The 16893-nt window shown below is 39.9% G+C and overlaps 1 protein-coding gene and 1 long non-coding RNA gene across 2 annotated transcripts; one reads left to right on the forward strand and one right to left on the reverse strand.

The window, feature by feature from the left end:
* Nucleotides 1-466: 466 nt before the first annotated feature.
* On the reverse strand, nt 467-7772 carry LOC311110664 (poly(rC)-binding protein 3-like; the record flags this gene model as incomplete). The annotated part of the gene is made up of 11 exons (XM_084153202.1): nt 467-827; nt 1271-1440; nt 1786-1838; nt 2531-2606; nt 3061-3102; nt 4267-4371; nt 4617-4745; nt 6962-7093; nt 7297-7413; nt 7515-7571; nt 7695-7772. The coding sequence occupies 11 exons, from the start codon at nt 7770-7772 to the stop codon at nt 467-469; spliced, it is 1320 nt and encodes a 439-aa protein (XP_084009328.1).
* Nucleotides 7773-13939: 6167 nt separating this feature from the next.
* Nucleotides 13940-15256, forward strand: LOC311110636. The gene is made up of 4 exons (XR_014610711.1): nt 13940-13988; nt 14080-14251; nt 14385-14512; nt 14639-15256. It is a non-coding gene; the product is annotated as an uncharacterized lncRNA (long non-coding RNA).
* The last annotated feature ends 1637 nt before the right edge of the window (nt 15257-16893 follow it).

Below are 16893 nucleotides of genomic sequence, written 5' to 3' on the forward strand. Positions count from 1 at the left end.
CTCTTATATGCTTCTCTGCAGTTCTGCTCAAATCTGGGTAAAAGATTGAAATGAATGTGAGTTTTATTCAGTACATTTAGCAACTGCTTGTCTTTTCTAAAGACCTTGCCAGCAGGCATGCCAGCTTAGACAGTTAGACAAGCTAGCTACTCTAACTTGATTTATAGCCTGAAATGGCTTCTTGGTAGCTAGTTATGAGGTTGGGAGATTGGGAACATATCTGGGCTAGCTAAAGCCAACTTCATAAAATTGCTAGGTGGCTAGTAGTATTACAGAGAAACAACAACAAAACATTTTTTAAACAGGACAAATCTGAGGGAGCACATGTCCCTGTGCCCCCTATGGGCATGAGGCCTCTGCATACAGTCAATACATCTTAATCAAGCTTTGCAACAGGGAATAAGTGTTATGCAGTACTGACCCCAAATTTGTTTTTGGAAGGGGAATTCAATTCTTATCCCATATGTCAATATGGGGCAAACTTCTGGCGCTCAGGTTTTTTCATGCCAGCAGTAGGAATCTTAGTGGTGTAAGGGGAGAGACCTTGTGGAAGGCCTGAGGCAGCTGCTGGGTGCATAGCCAGCATAGGGAGCGTTTTCATGCCAAGCAGACTGGAAACAGGGACAGCATAGTGCTGGGTGGTGATGGACTGTAAGGTGGAGGGGGAGTGCATGTTAATGGCGCCAGGGACTTGGGTGGTGGCAGCCATGACAGCCATAGAGGTGGGTGTGGAGACAGTGGGAGCAGACTGAGAGAAGCTCATATTGTTGAGGTCAACAGATGACGCAGAGGAAGCAGCCTGCATGGTGTATTTAGCCATCTCTAAGCTGTAAACAGATACAGGGAAGGTAGTCATTTTTGGAGAGGATGGGGTTGGGAGAAGATGGGAAGGTAGGGTTCAGCAAAGGAGTTAAGGAGAGGCATATCCAAAGAAAGGCGGGAATAGAATGGGTAAAGCATGGGAGGAGAGTGAGAGAAAGGGGGGAAAAATCAAATGAGGAATGTTATGTGTTAAAAGCAGTAAGACAAAAACGTTTTCATGCTTTTGTGAATTTGGATCACTGGATTGTATGTAGACCCCAAGGCACTTACATAAGATGTAATGCTTTTCCCTAAAACAAAACAATTCCATCCTTCCTTCCTGTCAACACTGTTAGTTTGACTATTTTATGTTGTTTGACTATCTTGTTCTCTATTTTATATTGTATCTTGTCAGTTGTCTGTCATGTAGTGCCTCATGGGTCACAACTCACAAGCGAGGCAGTCTTACCTGACATTGATGAGGTAGTGTGCCACACTGATGCTGGTCGGAGAGCCTATGATCGTGACTTGGCGCATGGGCGATCCGTCCGCGGCACTGGCTATCTTAATGTGAGCTCCTGACACCTGGCGAATCTCATTGATCTTGCTGCCTTGTCTGCCAATTATGCTGCCAATAAACTGAGGAGGAAAAGATAGGAAAGTGAACATTTAAGTCAAAAGATGTGTCACGTGTTGCTCATGCATTATCAGTCCAATTAAAAACATCTGTATCCTCCATAATGTTATGTCCACAATTTGGACATCTGACAAACATTCTCTCCAGTTTGGACATCTGACAATTGGAAATCTGTCTACCTAAAGATTAGAATAGAACATCATGTAAAGATACAGCATTCAGTTGGCTTACATATCACAAAAAACAACAACTTCAGCTGTCATTCTCATTTTAGAGCAGCGAAAGCGGTACCTAAATGACTGTGATCTGTATATTGTATGATGCTGATGAGACTGAGCAAGACTTACATCATTGGGTATTGCCAGCTCCTGAGAACTTGTGGGGACAGAGGCATCCATTCCTGCAGAGTAGGACATAGCATGGTAACTACAGTACTGTTTCCATATGCACTGAAAGTCATGGCATTGCATGTTACTGTATGTATGATGCCTGAGACATTACATTCATCAGTTATTTGGTCACTGTAAAGAATTCAAGTCACATTGCATGTTCATCTAACATGATGCCATAAAAGCACAAAGTGACATAACAGCTTTGATGTAAAACACATATAATTATACATTATGATAGATTATGAATAGACCTTAGCATTTCAATTTGTGAATGTATCCTTTGAAATGCATACATTTTCAGCAATACTCTGTCTTTTTATCAAACAATTGTAATAATTCAATAATTCTCACTGTTTGAATATTGTGTTATTTCAATTTGCTGCTTCTTTGTTGTAGGATAGAATACATGGGGTGGTATAGGGCAGGGATGGTATGGGGGATGTTAGAGACAGAGGATAATCATTGCCAAGGTCACGGAGAGGGGTCTGTGAGATGAGGGTTCTGTAAGATGTAGGCTACCACCTCATAAAAATGTCTCTATCTTTACAGACATACAGTAAAACATAACCGTGTAAGAGAAGATGTGTTCCTTCCAGAAGCAGAAGAGGGTTTTTGATTGGTGTGATGAGCACAGAAGAAGAGAGAGGAGCACAGAGAGAGAGGGATAGATGGACTTCCCCAGGGAGCCTTGGGTACGTACCAGGGAAGGTAGGGTTGCTTTGCCCAAGGGAAGGGAGGGGGATATGCTGCATAGCCAACTGGTGAAGCTTGGTCAACTGCAGGGTAGGAAGGAAGTTAGAACTAACCAATCAAACTGGATTATTTCAGCGGAGCTGACAGCTATAGCTACAATACAGAGCCAATCTTAAGTTCAAACACAGAGTTCAAAATGTGTGTTAGTTTGGTGAAGAATTTGACGTTTGACATCAGAATTATGCTGGCTTGTCATGGAAGTGATGAGATTCGTCAATATTACATGTGGTATTTCTATGAGCAAGAGGGGCCAAGTCACCGTTAGCATTGTTTTATGGTCCCCGTCTTTGCTCACACTCTTTTGAAAAAAGCAAGCTGCTATGTTAGTGTTAATAAACACTACAGTACAATATAGTGTTAGTGTTTCATCCTTGCTAGTGTGTGCACTGAGGGCATAGTGGTGGCTTGGAAGGTGGTGGTGGTGGGTAGGAGTAGGTCATTAGGGTGGGTGTTATTGGATCAGACAAATACACTTACATCTTGATGTGGAAAAGCATACTGTCCTTGAATTGTGAAGGCCTGCAAAAATGGTATACATGAGTGGGGTATTATAACTGTTTGACCATTTGTCCTCTTGTCCCTTTTTGATTATTTTCTAAATGGTTGCAACACATCAGGATTTGATGTTGTTTCCATGCTGCTTTGGTCACATCCCCAAAATCTGTAACTACTACTACGTCTATGTTTCGATCCACCTAATTTAATCTAAAGGTTACTCATTTCATTTTTTTTAAACTTGTGCCCAGGATGTCCAATCGGACACACACATTTGTGAAAGGTCATAATGGATTTTGCTATATGTAAAATGGGAGCCATAATGCATAATGCCACATGACAAAGTGAGATGCTTAAGTGTTATATTTGTCTAGCGTTGATGCACATCGGTACACTGACGTAATTTCTAAAGGGGCGATGTGCTTACTAACTGCTGTGTAGTTATATGACAGCTCTGACCAGAGACTATAGACGTTTAAGTCAACTGGCTGTGGCAGCAATTTCTCATCTGGCCACTCACAATCTACAAATAGTGGAGAGATTTCATTATATGCGGATGCGGATGCTTCCCTCTGGTGGTGAAAAGATGCCCTGGTTGTTTTTTGGCTAAATGAGCATTGTGTGTCACTTCAGAATGTTTTTGTAGCCTTAACTCCAATTACATTTCCTAACTTGGTAACTCTGAATCAAAAAAGGCCAGGAAGATGCAGAATCTGCATTTTAATTGGAATAACAGGAAATGCAATTAATTTCCATGAAATTCCTAGAATGAGCGGAATGAGTGCCTAGTTTGCATTTTAATTACATCTTTAATTACAAGCAGGTATGTTAATGAATATACAATAACAACATTATGTGGCTAGTAGCTGTCCTTCCAGCCTTCCATCGTCATATAACAGGTTCTTGTATATCATTTTCAAGGAATGAATTGGAATGTACACACACATTAACATTTCCAATGGAAGTGACCTAACCTCAAAACAATGCAGAATGCCCTGAACATGCAGGCTTTTTGAACAAGGTTATCGTAAATGTCCTGAACATAATATCATCACCCTTAGAAGGATATTTGATCACCTGCCATCACTTGCCAATCATCAGTACCAAAGGGCTGATGTGTATATTTTTTTTATCTTACTGTATTGTATTCAAGTGTAACTTTTGTACATACAAAAAAAAATGACTCACTTGTGAAGCATGTTGTTGCTGTTGTTGTTGTTGTTGAAATACTGGATGGCCGGCTCCTGGCATGGTCCTGGGGCGATATGGGATAGTTGCTCCTTTGGGTGGTGACTGAAGACCAAACAACAGACAGCAATGACTGATCGGACAAACACATCACTATCAACTACAACTAGTTAGATTCTATTGTTTCTTGGATGACTTGTCCCTGATATGGCTGTAGCCTTCATTATTATGGCGTGGTTTGATACCATCATTATCAAGCCTTGAGCCATTTCAGGTCTGGATATCAATTTGAACAAACTGATAATTGGATGCTATAATAATACTGTATGTTAATTGTATTGGTTGCTTACCTCCAGCATGACAGAGCAGATGTGTCTGACACACTGTGTGATGGCCTGAGGAGTGCCTGAGATAGTGACAGCTCTCTCAGTGGATTCTGGCAGCATGTCCCCTGCCACCTGCACCTGAGCACCTGTGGTCTGAACATTACATACAATGGGAGTCAATTATAAAGATAGGCCATTATATGTCAAAAGATTCCTTTTGATCATATATTATTCATATATAATTGTACAATGTCTGATTATTCTTTTTACATGCACAACATTCATGTTGTACAAATTAGTCTCTCGTGACACTGCTAGCCAGTGCACACAAGATTTGGTTTCTGTGTTCCGAGATTATGTCAACATAAATATTTGACATCCAATTATTTGGAGAGTGCAATCCTCCTTCATAGTTCATTTACTATGTTTACTATGAGGATTCAGCACCCCATTCCTTTGATGAATAAGAATGTTTGGTACTCCAGGCTTATCAGTCTCCCTGAATAGTGTTGTGTGGTGCTGGTGCTTCACTGTAATTAATTTACCTGAGGCCGTTTCATTGGGTGATTGAAAGGTTAGGATGGGATCATCAAATGTAGCCTGATCCCAGATCTACAGTGAGGGAAAAAAGTATTTGATCCCCTGCTGATTTTGTACGTTTGCCCACTGACAAAGAAATGATCAGTCTATAATTTGAATGGTAGGTTTATTTGAACAGTGAGAGACAGAATAACAACAAAAAAATCCAGAAAAACGCATGTCAAAAATGTTATAAATTGATTTGCATTTTAATGAGGGAAATAAGTATTTGACCCCCTCTCAATCAGAAAGATTTCTGGCTCCCAGGTGTCTTTTATACAGGTAACGAGTTGAGATTAGGAGCACACTCTTAAAGGGAGTGCTCCTAATCTCAGTTTGTTACCTGTATAAAAGACACCTGTCCACAGAAGCAATCAATCAATCAGATTCCAAACTCTCCACCATGGCCAAGACCAAAGAGCTCTCCAAGGATGTCAGGGACAAGATTGTAGACCTACACAAGGCTGGAATGGGCTACAAGACCATCGCCAAGCAGCTTGGTGAGAAGGTGACAACAGTTGGTGCGATTATTCGCAAATGGAAGAAACACAAAATAACTGTCAATCTCCCTCGGCCTGGGGCTTCATGCAAGATCTCACCTCGTGGAGTTGTAATGATCATGAGAACGGTGAGGAATCAGCCCAGAACTACACGGGAGGATCTTGTCAATGATCTCAAGGCAGCTGGGACCATAGTCACCAAGAAAACAATTGGTAACACACTACACCGTGAAGGACTGAAATCCTGCAACGCCCGCAAGGTCCCCCTGCTCAAGAAAGCACATTACAGGCCTGTCTGAAGTTTGCCAATGAACATCTGAATGATTCAGAGGAGAACTGGGTGAAAGTGTTGTGGTCAGATGAGACCAACATTGAGCTCTTTGGCATCAACTCAACTCACCGTGTTTGGAGGAGGAGGAATGCTGCCTATGACCCCAAGAACACCATCCCCACCGTCAAACATGGAGGTGGAAACATTATGCTTTGGGGGTGTTTTTCTGCTAAGGGGACAGGACAACTTCACCGCATCAAAGGGACGATGGACGAGGCCATGTACCGTCAAATCTTGGGTGAGAACCTCCTTCCCTCAGCCAGGGCATTGAAAATGGGTCGTGGATGGGTATTCTAGCATGCCAATGACCCAAAACACACGGCCAAGGCAACAAAGGAGTGGCTCAAGAAGAAGCACATTAATGTCCTGGAGTGGCCTAGCCAGTCTCCAGACCTTAATCCCATAGAAAATCTGTGGAGGGAGCTGAAGATTCGAGTTGCCAAACATCAGCCTCGAAACCTTAATGACTTGAAGAAAATCTGCAAAGAGGAGTGGGACAAAATCCCTCCAGAGATGTGTGCAAACCTGGTGGCCAACTACAAGAAACGTCTGACCTCTGTGATTGCCAACAAGGGTTTTGCCACCAAGTACTACGTCATGTTTTGCAGAGGGGTCAAATACTTATTTCCCTCATTAAAATGCAAATCAATTCATAACATTTTTGACATGCGTTTTTCTGGATTTCTTTGTTGTTATTCTGTCTCTGTTCAAATAAACCTACATTCAAATTATAGACTGATCATGTCTTTGTCAGTGGGCAAATGTACAAAATCAGCAGGGGATCAAATACTTTTTTCCCTTACTGTATGCTGTGTAAACAACTCCTACGGTCATTAATTGGCTATACAGCACAAACAGATCTGGGACCAGGCTAAATCAAATGAGCTCCCGCTGGACAAAATTGTTGTCAAAAGATACAGGAAGTAAATGAGAGATGCTTCAGGCCTAGCTTCTTCTACCTCTCTGATCTCCTTGATCTTGGAGCCTCCTTTGCCTATCAAGGAGCCACACTGACTCCCTGGGAACACAAGGCGGAGTGTCACTGGAGGATGGCTTGTTACAGTGCTGTTTGTCATTGCAGCTGTAATGTCCTGAAATAGTGGTTTAGACAACAGTTTTCATGTTATCAAAATATAGGGGGTCCTGACAAAATCTTTTGTATTGTATCATTCATTGAAGTCAATGGAAGTTTTGAGTGAAATGTTGCCCAAAGTGAGGAAATTAGTACATTTTTACTTGTAAGATATTAACATAAAGATACACCAGAGTACATGGTACCAGAGTCTTTTGTTACCTCCTCAAACTTCTCAGCGATCATAGAGAAAGCTCTGAAGATGCCCTCTGTTGGTCCTGTGATGGTAACAATCCTCTCTGGAGAAGATCCCTCCGAAATGTTGATGCGAGCTCCACTCTAGAAACACAGATGTAATTTTAGGTGTCATGTAAAAATACAATTTTTCTATTGAAATTAGCATTTTATTGCATTTGTTATGTCAGAAAATATATGTGTACCTCCTCTCTCATCTTTTTTACGGTTTCCCCTTTCTTTCCAATTATGCTGCCCACTTCCTGTTAACAATGAGACACCAAACAAATATATAAATCAATAAAATTATAACATTTTCAATCTGATCTGACAATGGGAATATTATAAAAGAATAGGGATATGTTGCAATGATGAGACGTGTTTACCTTCCCATGCATCAGAAGCCGTAAAGTGAGGGTAACATTCAGCCCCCCCTCTGAGGCCCCACCTTCCTTGTCAGACATATTCACACTTATCAACGGTCTAGACACTCAGCTTCCTACAACACTCTGTAGACACAAACAGGGACCAATTCACATGAAACTGGCATAGTCAATTGATTTTTGTTCAGTCAGTCATAAAATGAAATTAGAATTCGAAAGCCCTGCACGACCCTTGAAATGTATCCAATGTAACAGGCAATCAATATAACTATATTTGGAGGCTTTCCCAGAATTAATCAGACAATTAATTTGTCATTTTACGATTAGAGAGTTGTCCCTACAGTGAATGCTATTTTCTTTGATTTTGACCTCAGGTTTTTACCACATAATAACTTAAAAGTGAAATCCAAGCCTCCAGAGTTAATTGTGTCCATGTACTGGTAAGCATACATGGTTACATATGTCTTTATCATTAGCCCTATGATGCAAGGGTTATCCCTATGATCCTGTTTTACTGGTTGATAGCTGTGACTGGGTAAAATTAGCGTTTGCCTCTGGTGTGATGCTCACACGGGACTCCCTCATTAGTTCCGGCTAAACAGAACTTGTGAGACTGTTCTTTGATTAGATAAAAATGCAAAAGGAGCTGTCTGTGTCCTACAGGGCTGGAGATCAAGTGATGTCTGTGTGACCGTCTCTAATAATACCCTAGTAATATCACACTGTGGGAGCACAATGTCCCACTGTTCCCATGTACCCTTCATCCTGTACCCAGAACCACATAGGAATGTCTCTGAATATAAGTCGGACAGGAGTTGGACACTCAAATATGAAAATACTACTTTAGTCTGTTGGTGAATGTGAATGGACAGAATCCTTCTTTCCACAATCCTAAATTCTATCAAAACTTGCCCAAAGCTACAGATGTAGGATAATTTTTTATCACTCTTTTGTTGCTGAGAATATTAACTTGTAGTGTATTTGAGGTTCATAAAGGCTTCTAAAGTTTGTAATTTCCATTTTAAAATGTCAGACTTGATTTACCCTAATGAAAAACCCCTAAAAAAAAATTATCCATTAATTATAATTCACACAACAAACTGGCTCAAATTAAGATCCTACATCAGTACACCAATGCTTTAAACATAACTGTATTTGTCCTTTTTGTATCTTACCAAGTGTGTCATGCATGACCTTTGACCAGGGACGGACTGGCCATCTGGCATTTCGGGAAAATGCCAGATGGGCTGTCCATTTCTAGCCCAGTGGACCTGTCTAACTTGGGTTTTTCGCACAAAATGATCATTATATGGCTAATAATGGGGGCCTCAAGGAAAGAAATGGGCCAGTGTGGGGGCCTCGAGGGGTGTGTTAGAAATGCCAGGGACGATTTCTGGTCCAAGTCCGCCCCAACCTTTGACCCAACTCAGATACTTACCTACACCAATAGATGACCGCCATGCCACACCTAAGAAAGACATGGAAGCAACAAGGATTACACACAAGGGTGATGGGTAAAATGTTTGAGTTTGACATTAACATATCATTACATTCAAACAGCATATGATTCTTTAATTATAATTGCTTCAACATTCATTGCTAAGTCAAGCCTGGGTCAATTCCCAGCAAGCAATGCAAATGTCTTCACACATCTTCACGCCATATAAAAAATTATAGAATATTGCTGCAGACAATAATATTAGGAATTCAACGAGTTGTTGAGCAGCAGGGTATATATAGCCTAACAAGAGTGATTATCTTCTCTGTGTCATTATAATATAATAATATAATATGCCATTTAGCAGACACTTTTATCCAAAGCGACTTACAGTCATGCGTGCATACATTTTTACGTATGGGTGGTCCCGGGGATCGAACCCACTACCCTGGCGTTACAAGCGCCGTGCTCTACCAATTGAGCTACACTAAATGCATGCGACAGACAGCAACATCCCAGGCTAATCCTATAGGCCAGGATTTGTTTGGTTAATGCTTAAGACCCCTTTGACCCATTTCAGTCACCTCTAGTATGTCAGCACCCACTCAAGATTACAGAACAAAACGCTAATACTCAGGAGCAGCCATAAACATGATTTAACAATTAAACATCTAGTGACAAAAGTTGTTGATACAAATCTAATCTTTGTAAGCAAACTGGAATTAGACTTCAGGGAACACATGTACTCTTGACTAGCTGATCTTTAGAACAATATCAGGATTTTGATCTTGTTGAAGAAATGGATATTCATTAAATATTAATTTCTGGAAGGTATTCATATTGAAATTGAAAGTTTATCATGAGACAAGTGACTTTTCTCAGAGACTATGTTGTGTGCTTCAACACTCTCCACCCCATAATTGTGTGTTATAGGGACTAAATACTGTTGTATTACATCTGAGCATTTTAAAACCTTCCTCTCACATCATAAAATGAGATTAGGCCAATCAAAATGTGTGGATAAAGGTTATTCCTGGAATACAAGGGCATAGAACATTGGCAAATATATGTATCCTCAAAACCACAATATTTGACCAAAAGCCTTGCTTTAGTTCCATCAATTAAATGCAGTACTGTAGAGAAAATGTAATTGTATTGCATATAACAATAAGGGTATAGAAATTCAATGACATGGGTAGCTAAGTCTGTGTCAACTCAGGGCAACCGGCTATTGAGGGTAATTTACTTGTAAATTGTTAAAAGAACGGGATTAAAGTCTACGGTTGAATAAGACTTCTGTAATTTTCTTATTTGCAATATTATTACCAAGGGAAACATGAGTCGCTGTAAAGCCTAATCCTCTGTCAGCCCCATTAGTTGAGGCGCCTGTAATGTAACAAGAACTATTAGTATAAAACACTAACCTGCTATTTTAGTATGAATATTTGTTCCTCTTCCTCTCTTTGTCACTCCAGAATGAATAGTCCTCTAGTTTTACAGTCCTAGTTAAATGTTTGACCCCTTTGTTGTCAGTTATTGCACAGAGAATGGACAGATGGCTCTCTGTGCCCTTAGACCGGCTGGCTGGAGTGAGGCTGGCTTTGCTATTTGTCCGCCCCCATAGCTTAGCCCTAGATAAGCCCCTACGCAGGGCAAGTGAACCTGCATCTCTCCATGTCAGTGACACAAGAGAGGCATTGCTCTGTGGAGAGATCCACTAGCCGCTGAGGCCTGAGGCCAGAGCAAAGTGGCTCTTCTGCAGGACACTGTCCAGAGAGAGCAATGATTACAGTGACTGCGTGCGAGACATTGTGGAAGTCTAACCTTTACAGTCAACAAAAGCACAATAGAGAAGCTACAGTAGAAACTCTTTGTAAATTAAGTTGCTGGTCGTCATTAAGTTGCTGCACAGTAAAAAATGGGGTGTTAATATTTCAGAGTAAAGTTATTTTAACCCAGATAGAGTATTTTCAACATTTTTGAGAGTAAAGTTGCTCTATCAGTGGAGTTAAAAGTGAGTGTAAAAATCTGCAGATACGCAGTGACAATTTCAACTCTACAGCAGTGATGAATACCCGCCACTCTGCTTTGCTGAAGTTTGGCACGTACGTTGGTGGAGGAAGATTGCGAAGGAGTAGCTAGGCCACAGATATTGCTAGGTAAGTTACATCCCCGTTTTTTCAACACCAAACCGGTATTTTTTAACTTTACATAATTTTAGAGTTGTGCTGATGTCAAGGTCATATTTTAAGTTACGAGTTCCATGCGGCGGTCCCCCTTGCAGTGAGCTCGTCATCAGCCAGCTAAATTAGCTTGTAAGTTCAGATGGTTGACAGTAATAACTGTTATATGATATACCCATGGAATATGTTTGATATTTTTGTGAATGGCTTGCTGTTTCATATGGCTAAAAATAGGTAACGTTAACTTAGCTAATCAGTTCGTTTGAAGGACACCACCGTTTGGCATGAGCGCAGATTGTGCTTGTCATGCGGTTAGCTAGCTTGCAATCAGTATCGGTAACTGTCTTTCTTTGTGTTGCAATATTTTCACGAATGAAGTTTGTCAGAATGGTAAATACGTAAAATAACGTTCGCTAACAACAAAACATTTATACAGATAGTATTGTTAGCTAACGTTATTGTATAGCTTCCCAGGCTTCCTTACACTAACGTTAACTGTTTTTTATAAAGCTATATATAACGGTAATGTTAGCATGCTTCTGATAGTTAGCCAGCTAATGTTGGTGTTATAAAACGATAACTTAGATCACTGATTTGCATGACGGGTTTGTTTAACATTGCTTAACCATTTTAATGGTTAGCTACTGTTCGAACTAAAATGGCTAATGAGCTAGCTAACTTTGACACATAGCTAGTTATTTGGTAGCTAATGGGACAATGTGCCTCTAAACTTGAACTAGCCTACACCCATTTGCTGCAGAAAATGGCAGCTTAACGTTATATTCAACCAGCACAACTTTGTCTACTTCAGCCTTTGTAATTGCAGTGTAACGTCTAAGTAATGCATAGTGCATTGCGTAGCTAGTACTACTGAGATAAATGGATAGTTAGCTAACGCTTAGTTGAACCAGCACTAAATGATGATTTTGAATATATATTTTCTTTGTTAACAGAGGCAAAATGCTGTTGCGTGTTCAGCTCGGGGAAGAGCAGAAATACGTCAAGCTGTCTGAGCTGACATTCAATGCTTTCTTGAAAGAAGGTAGGTATAATAGGTTAAAGCAATACATATCACCCTAATGACAAAATAATACAGCATTAAGCTATTATCTTATGATATCTATTTAGGTCTATAGTCATTTCTGCTGTGCTTTATATTTTCAGTAACATAAAATCAGGTGCAGATCCTTGTCTTTCATCATTTTGTGAACACATGAGGCAACCTTAAGTATGAACTTGGATTCTTGTGAGAAGGGAATGCATGTTTTTCTTTTTTTTCTTCTTTTTTTAACAGTGTGTCTAAAATTCAACATACCAGAAAGCAGAAAGCCAGACATTAAGGTGTATGACCAGTCTGACACAGAAGTTGACTCAGATGTTTTTGAAGAATTAGTAAAGGAGTCACCTGGAACTTTCAGAATCATGCTGGGCAATGGACTTGGTATTCATTCATTCAATTAGTTGTTTAGTTTAAAGGCCAGAATGAGAACCTTTATTGTCTTAAAAATAACAGTTTATTGTAATATGTTTTGCACAAATTTCATAATGAACAGATACCTCTCATTCATCATCATGCTCGGGTACATCTGATGACACCATCATTCTGAATTTCACTGTGTGTGACGATGTTGAAGAAGTAGCGGCTGGCGAAGGAAGCCAGCCTAAAAGGCCATGCCACATAAACTATGAGGCAAAAGCAGTAAGTGGTGAACATTGCTGTTAAGTCCAATCTGAATGTTGTTTCATCATGTGACAGCATTACATATTGTTTTACAATTACGGAAAGCACATTTCTTTCCACCTATAGCTGATTGAAAAAATCCTAACATCAAAGCCTGGTGGTGAACGCATTATGCAAGAGTATGGAAAAACCAAATCTCTGACAGATGCCACCAGAAGACAGATGATCAACATACTTGCTGCTGAGATGACAGAAACACATGGGTAAGCATTAAGCATATAGATGGGCTGTAAAGAAACATTGTTATTATTTTCCGGTTATTAATTATGTAAAATGTGTTGTGCAATATCAATTCAGTGTGATGTTAACTTTGAATTCATATGCTAGGACATCCCCCCCCAAAAGTGTCAGAGTGATGTATGCACAGGGGATAGTAGCTTTGTTTCCCTATCTAGAAGACCCATACTCACAACATGGATATGTAAGTAAATGGGTTATTGCAACATTATGCACATATTCACTCTATGAAATGGGAATAGTACTCCTTTATAATTTATTTATAATAATATAGGATCATTACTACGATCCGGAGAGTGGTTCCGGATACCTTGCATGGCGATTGAAGACCATACAAAGAAAAACAGCAGAGGAAAGAGGTGCCTCAGTCAGCAAATCTCCTAAAGGTATGTTTTCTGATCAGTGACATGTAATTATAATGGTGACCTGTGAATTGTACAGAAAGGATTTCTTAACACTGTATTTTGTCTTAAGTTGGTGGGCCAGGCCGTGATCGTCAGCCCTTCACCTATGACAGAGAGCCATCTGATGAGGATGTGGAAGCAGCTATTGCTGTTTTGAGACACTCTGCTGATGAAAACACTGTCCGTGAGAAGATGAAAATGACCTTCATATATCGGCAAGCAATGGTCAACGATGAAGCCAAATCATCAGATGTCTTCTCGGTCTTCCCAAGATTTCTGGACACACCAGGACTGGTATGACAACTTAATTCACTGCATCACCAAAAATATCCAATGAAGAATAAGGTAACACTCATTATTTCTGTCTTTGTGTGTTACATTGCAGATAGAACAAGATTTCAGACTTCTGTTTGGTGAGGCCACAGCCAACAAATTCTTGGAGAAGTGGCCAACCACTTTCAAAGCAAAAGTAATAAAGGAAAGCCATGGACTTGTATCCACCACAGAACTCTTGGATTTGATGCGCAATGCTGAGTCAGCTGCTGAAGTTGAGAATGGTATGAATGAACTGTTTTACTTTTTATGTGGATAATGTAGGTGTGCATTATATGTCCATAATGGTGCAAGTTGTGAATAAGAATGTTATGCTACGGCACAATGTTAACCAGGTTTTTATTTACTTATTTGTAGGCTGGGACAGTGACATGTCTGCCATCTTGCTGCTGCTACATTTGCTACCACCATCTGCACAAGGTAGAAAGAGGCCGGGAAAGATGTCTGCATATCAAGCTGTAGATCAGCTCATCAGATTTCAAAAGGTATGCTTAACAGTTGTTTAAAATATATATTCCATCATCTCAATCTTGTGCACAGTTTGAGGTGATCTTATCTATTGTCAGAGGTTAGTCACCAAAACAATTCTGTTGAATGTGTTTTTTTTGTAGGTTGGAACCAGTGTGCAGCAGCATCTTGACAACATCACCCAAAGCAGTCAGCCCTACCTTCTCGCCCAGGGATCCACACAGAGCAGCATTCACTCCTACTTCATTGTGGTTGACAAGCATGCTCTTCCATGCAAGGCAACAGGTTCAGTAGGAGCTTTTGACGAAGTCTTTAAAGCCCATTACGTATTTGGTACGTCATACAGTTCTTCCTTGAGCAGCTTTTTCACTTTTGTGCAAACAACCATCTATAACATCGACATGGGGGAAACAAAGGAGACTCCTAGAGTTGCTGAGTTGCGAGCAAGAATGGTGCGTTAGTTGAGATAAAACTATGAAGTGTTTTCTTTGCAAAAGTGACCATGGAAGTCCAAACAACCTTGTTAAGCACCTTAAGATAATTCATGGGCTATGTACAGGCAGGACTCTTTTTCTGAAATGTGGTCAAGAAGGATGCTCACGTTCTTTTGGTAGCTTTTCTGGTTTTAGAAAACATCTTAACAAGTGCCACGGAGAAAGTTTAGTAGATTCTATAGAAGATGATCTTTCAGACCCTCAAAGTACCGTCAACACCAGTAATATTTCTCATGTTGAAGTGTCGACTGAATGTTTAGAGGCTGAGTCAGATTTATCTTCACCATACATTGTAAATAGTTGTGCAGCTGTTATTTCTGATCTAAAGGCAGCAGGTGTTGGTCAAAGTACAGTAAATACTGTAGTGATTTCCATGGAAGAGATTGTTCAAGATATTCATCAGCATGCTAAAGAAACAGTGATAAAGCATGTATTTAGTAATGAAAGAGAAACAGAAATGTGCAAGAAAGTTGAGGCGTGTTTTGAGGGGTTAGAGAATCCTTTCACAGTTCTAAATTCGGAATACAAGCGATCAAAATTTATGACTGCCAAGTGGGAAATAGTAGAACCAGTTGAATGTGTGATTGGTTCAAGATTTGACACAAGACGAAATAAAAAGACTGGAACATATGATCAGGTAGTAGTTCAAGATAAATTCATGTATATTCCAATTTTATCTACACTGCAGTCAATATTTAAAAGTCAGTATTTTGCAGAAATGTTGCAAAGCTCAGCTACCAGCAACTCTAGACTGAGAGATATTTGTGATGGATCTTTTTTTAAAAGTCACCCCCTGTTCTCAACTGAGAAGCAGACAATACAGGTCCAGATGTTCTATGATGATTTTGAGGTCGCCAACCCATTGGGTTCCAAGTGAGGTATTCATAAATTGGGTGGAGTATATTTTACTTTAAGAAACTTCTCTCCAAAATGGAATTCTTTTTTGGCTAACATACACCTGTGCGCCTTATTTCATACTCAAGATGTTAAACGATATGGTTTTAGTGAAATTTTTGCTCCCATTGTTCGAGACATTAAAGTGTTAGAGAGCGATGGTATTGAGATTCCATTATACAGTGGTTATGTACGTGGCACTGTAGTACAGGTAACAGGTGATAATTTGGGTTTGCATAGTTTGTTTGGTCTGGTGGAGTCTTTCAGTGCAAGGTACTGTTGCAGGTTCTGTTTAGCAGAAAAGGAGGACTTTCAAACAGAATTCTCTGAAGATTCTTCCAAAATAGTTTTACGCACCAAAGATATGCATACTGCTCACTGTCAAGAAATGGCTTGTAATCCATCCCTTCCGTATGTTTTTGGTGTGAAAAGGTCATGCATATTAAATTCATTGAGTTATTTTCACACAACTGAGAACTTCTCAGTTGATGTGATGCATGATGTGTTAGAAGGGGTTGGCCAGTACGAATTGAAGTTATTATTTCTGTATTTGAATGAAAAACATGTTACATCAGGAGAAATACATTCAAGAATACAAAGTTTTGATTATGGTTTCACAGAGAGAAATAACAGGCCTGTGACTGTTAATTTAAGTGAAGGATCTAATGATCTGGGACTGAATGCAATTCAGTCCTGGTGCTTACTTAGGAATGTTCCTCTTATCTTTGGAGATTTGGTAACTTCTACTGACCAACACTGGGGCCTGCTTCTTTTATTATTGCAAATAATTAACATTATATTCTCGCCCATGTTATCTCAAGGTCTATGTGTATATTTAAAACATTTGATTGTTGATCACCATACACTGTTTAAGAAGTTGTATCCTCAGAAAAAACTTTTACCAAAGCACCATTTTCTTATCCACTATCCCCGCTGCATCCAGAAAATAGGGCCTGTACTTCATAGTTGGTGTATGAGGTATGAAGGCAAACATAATTTTTTCAAAAAAC

Source organism: Coregonus lavaretus (genome assembly GCF_964263955.1).
Source record: "Coregonus lavaretus genome assembly, chromosome: 36".
Lineage (NCBI taxonomy): Eukaryota > Metazoa > Chordata > Actinopteri > Salmoniformes > Salmonidae > Coregonus > Coregonus lavaretus.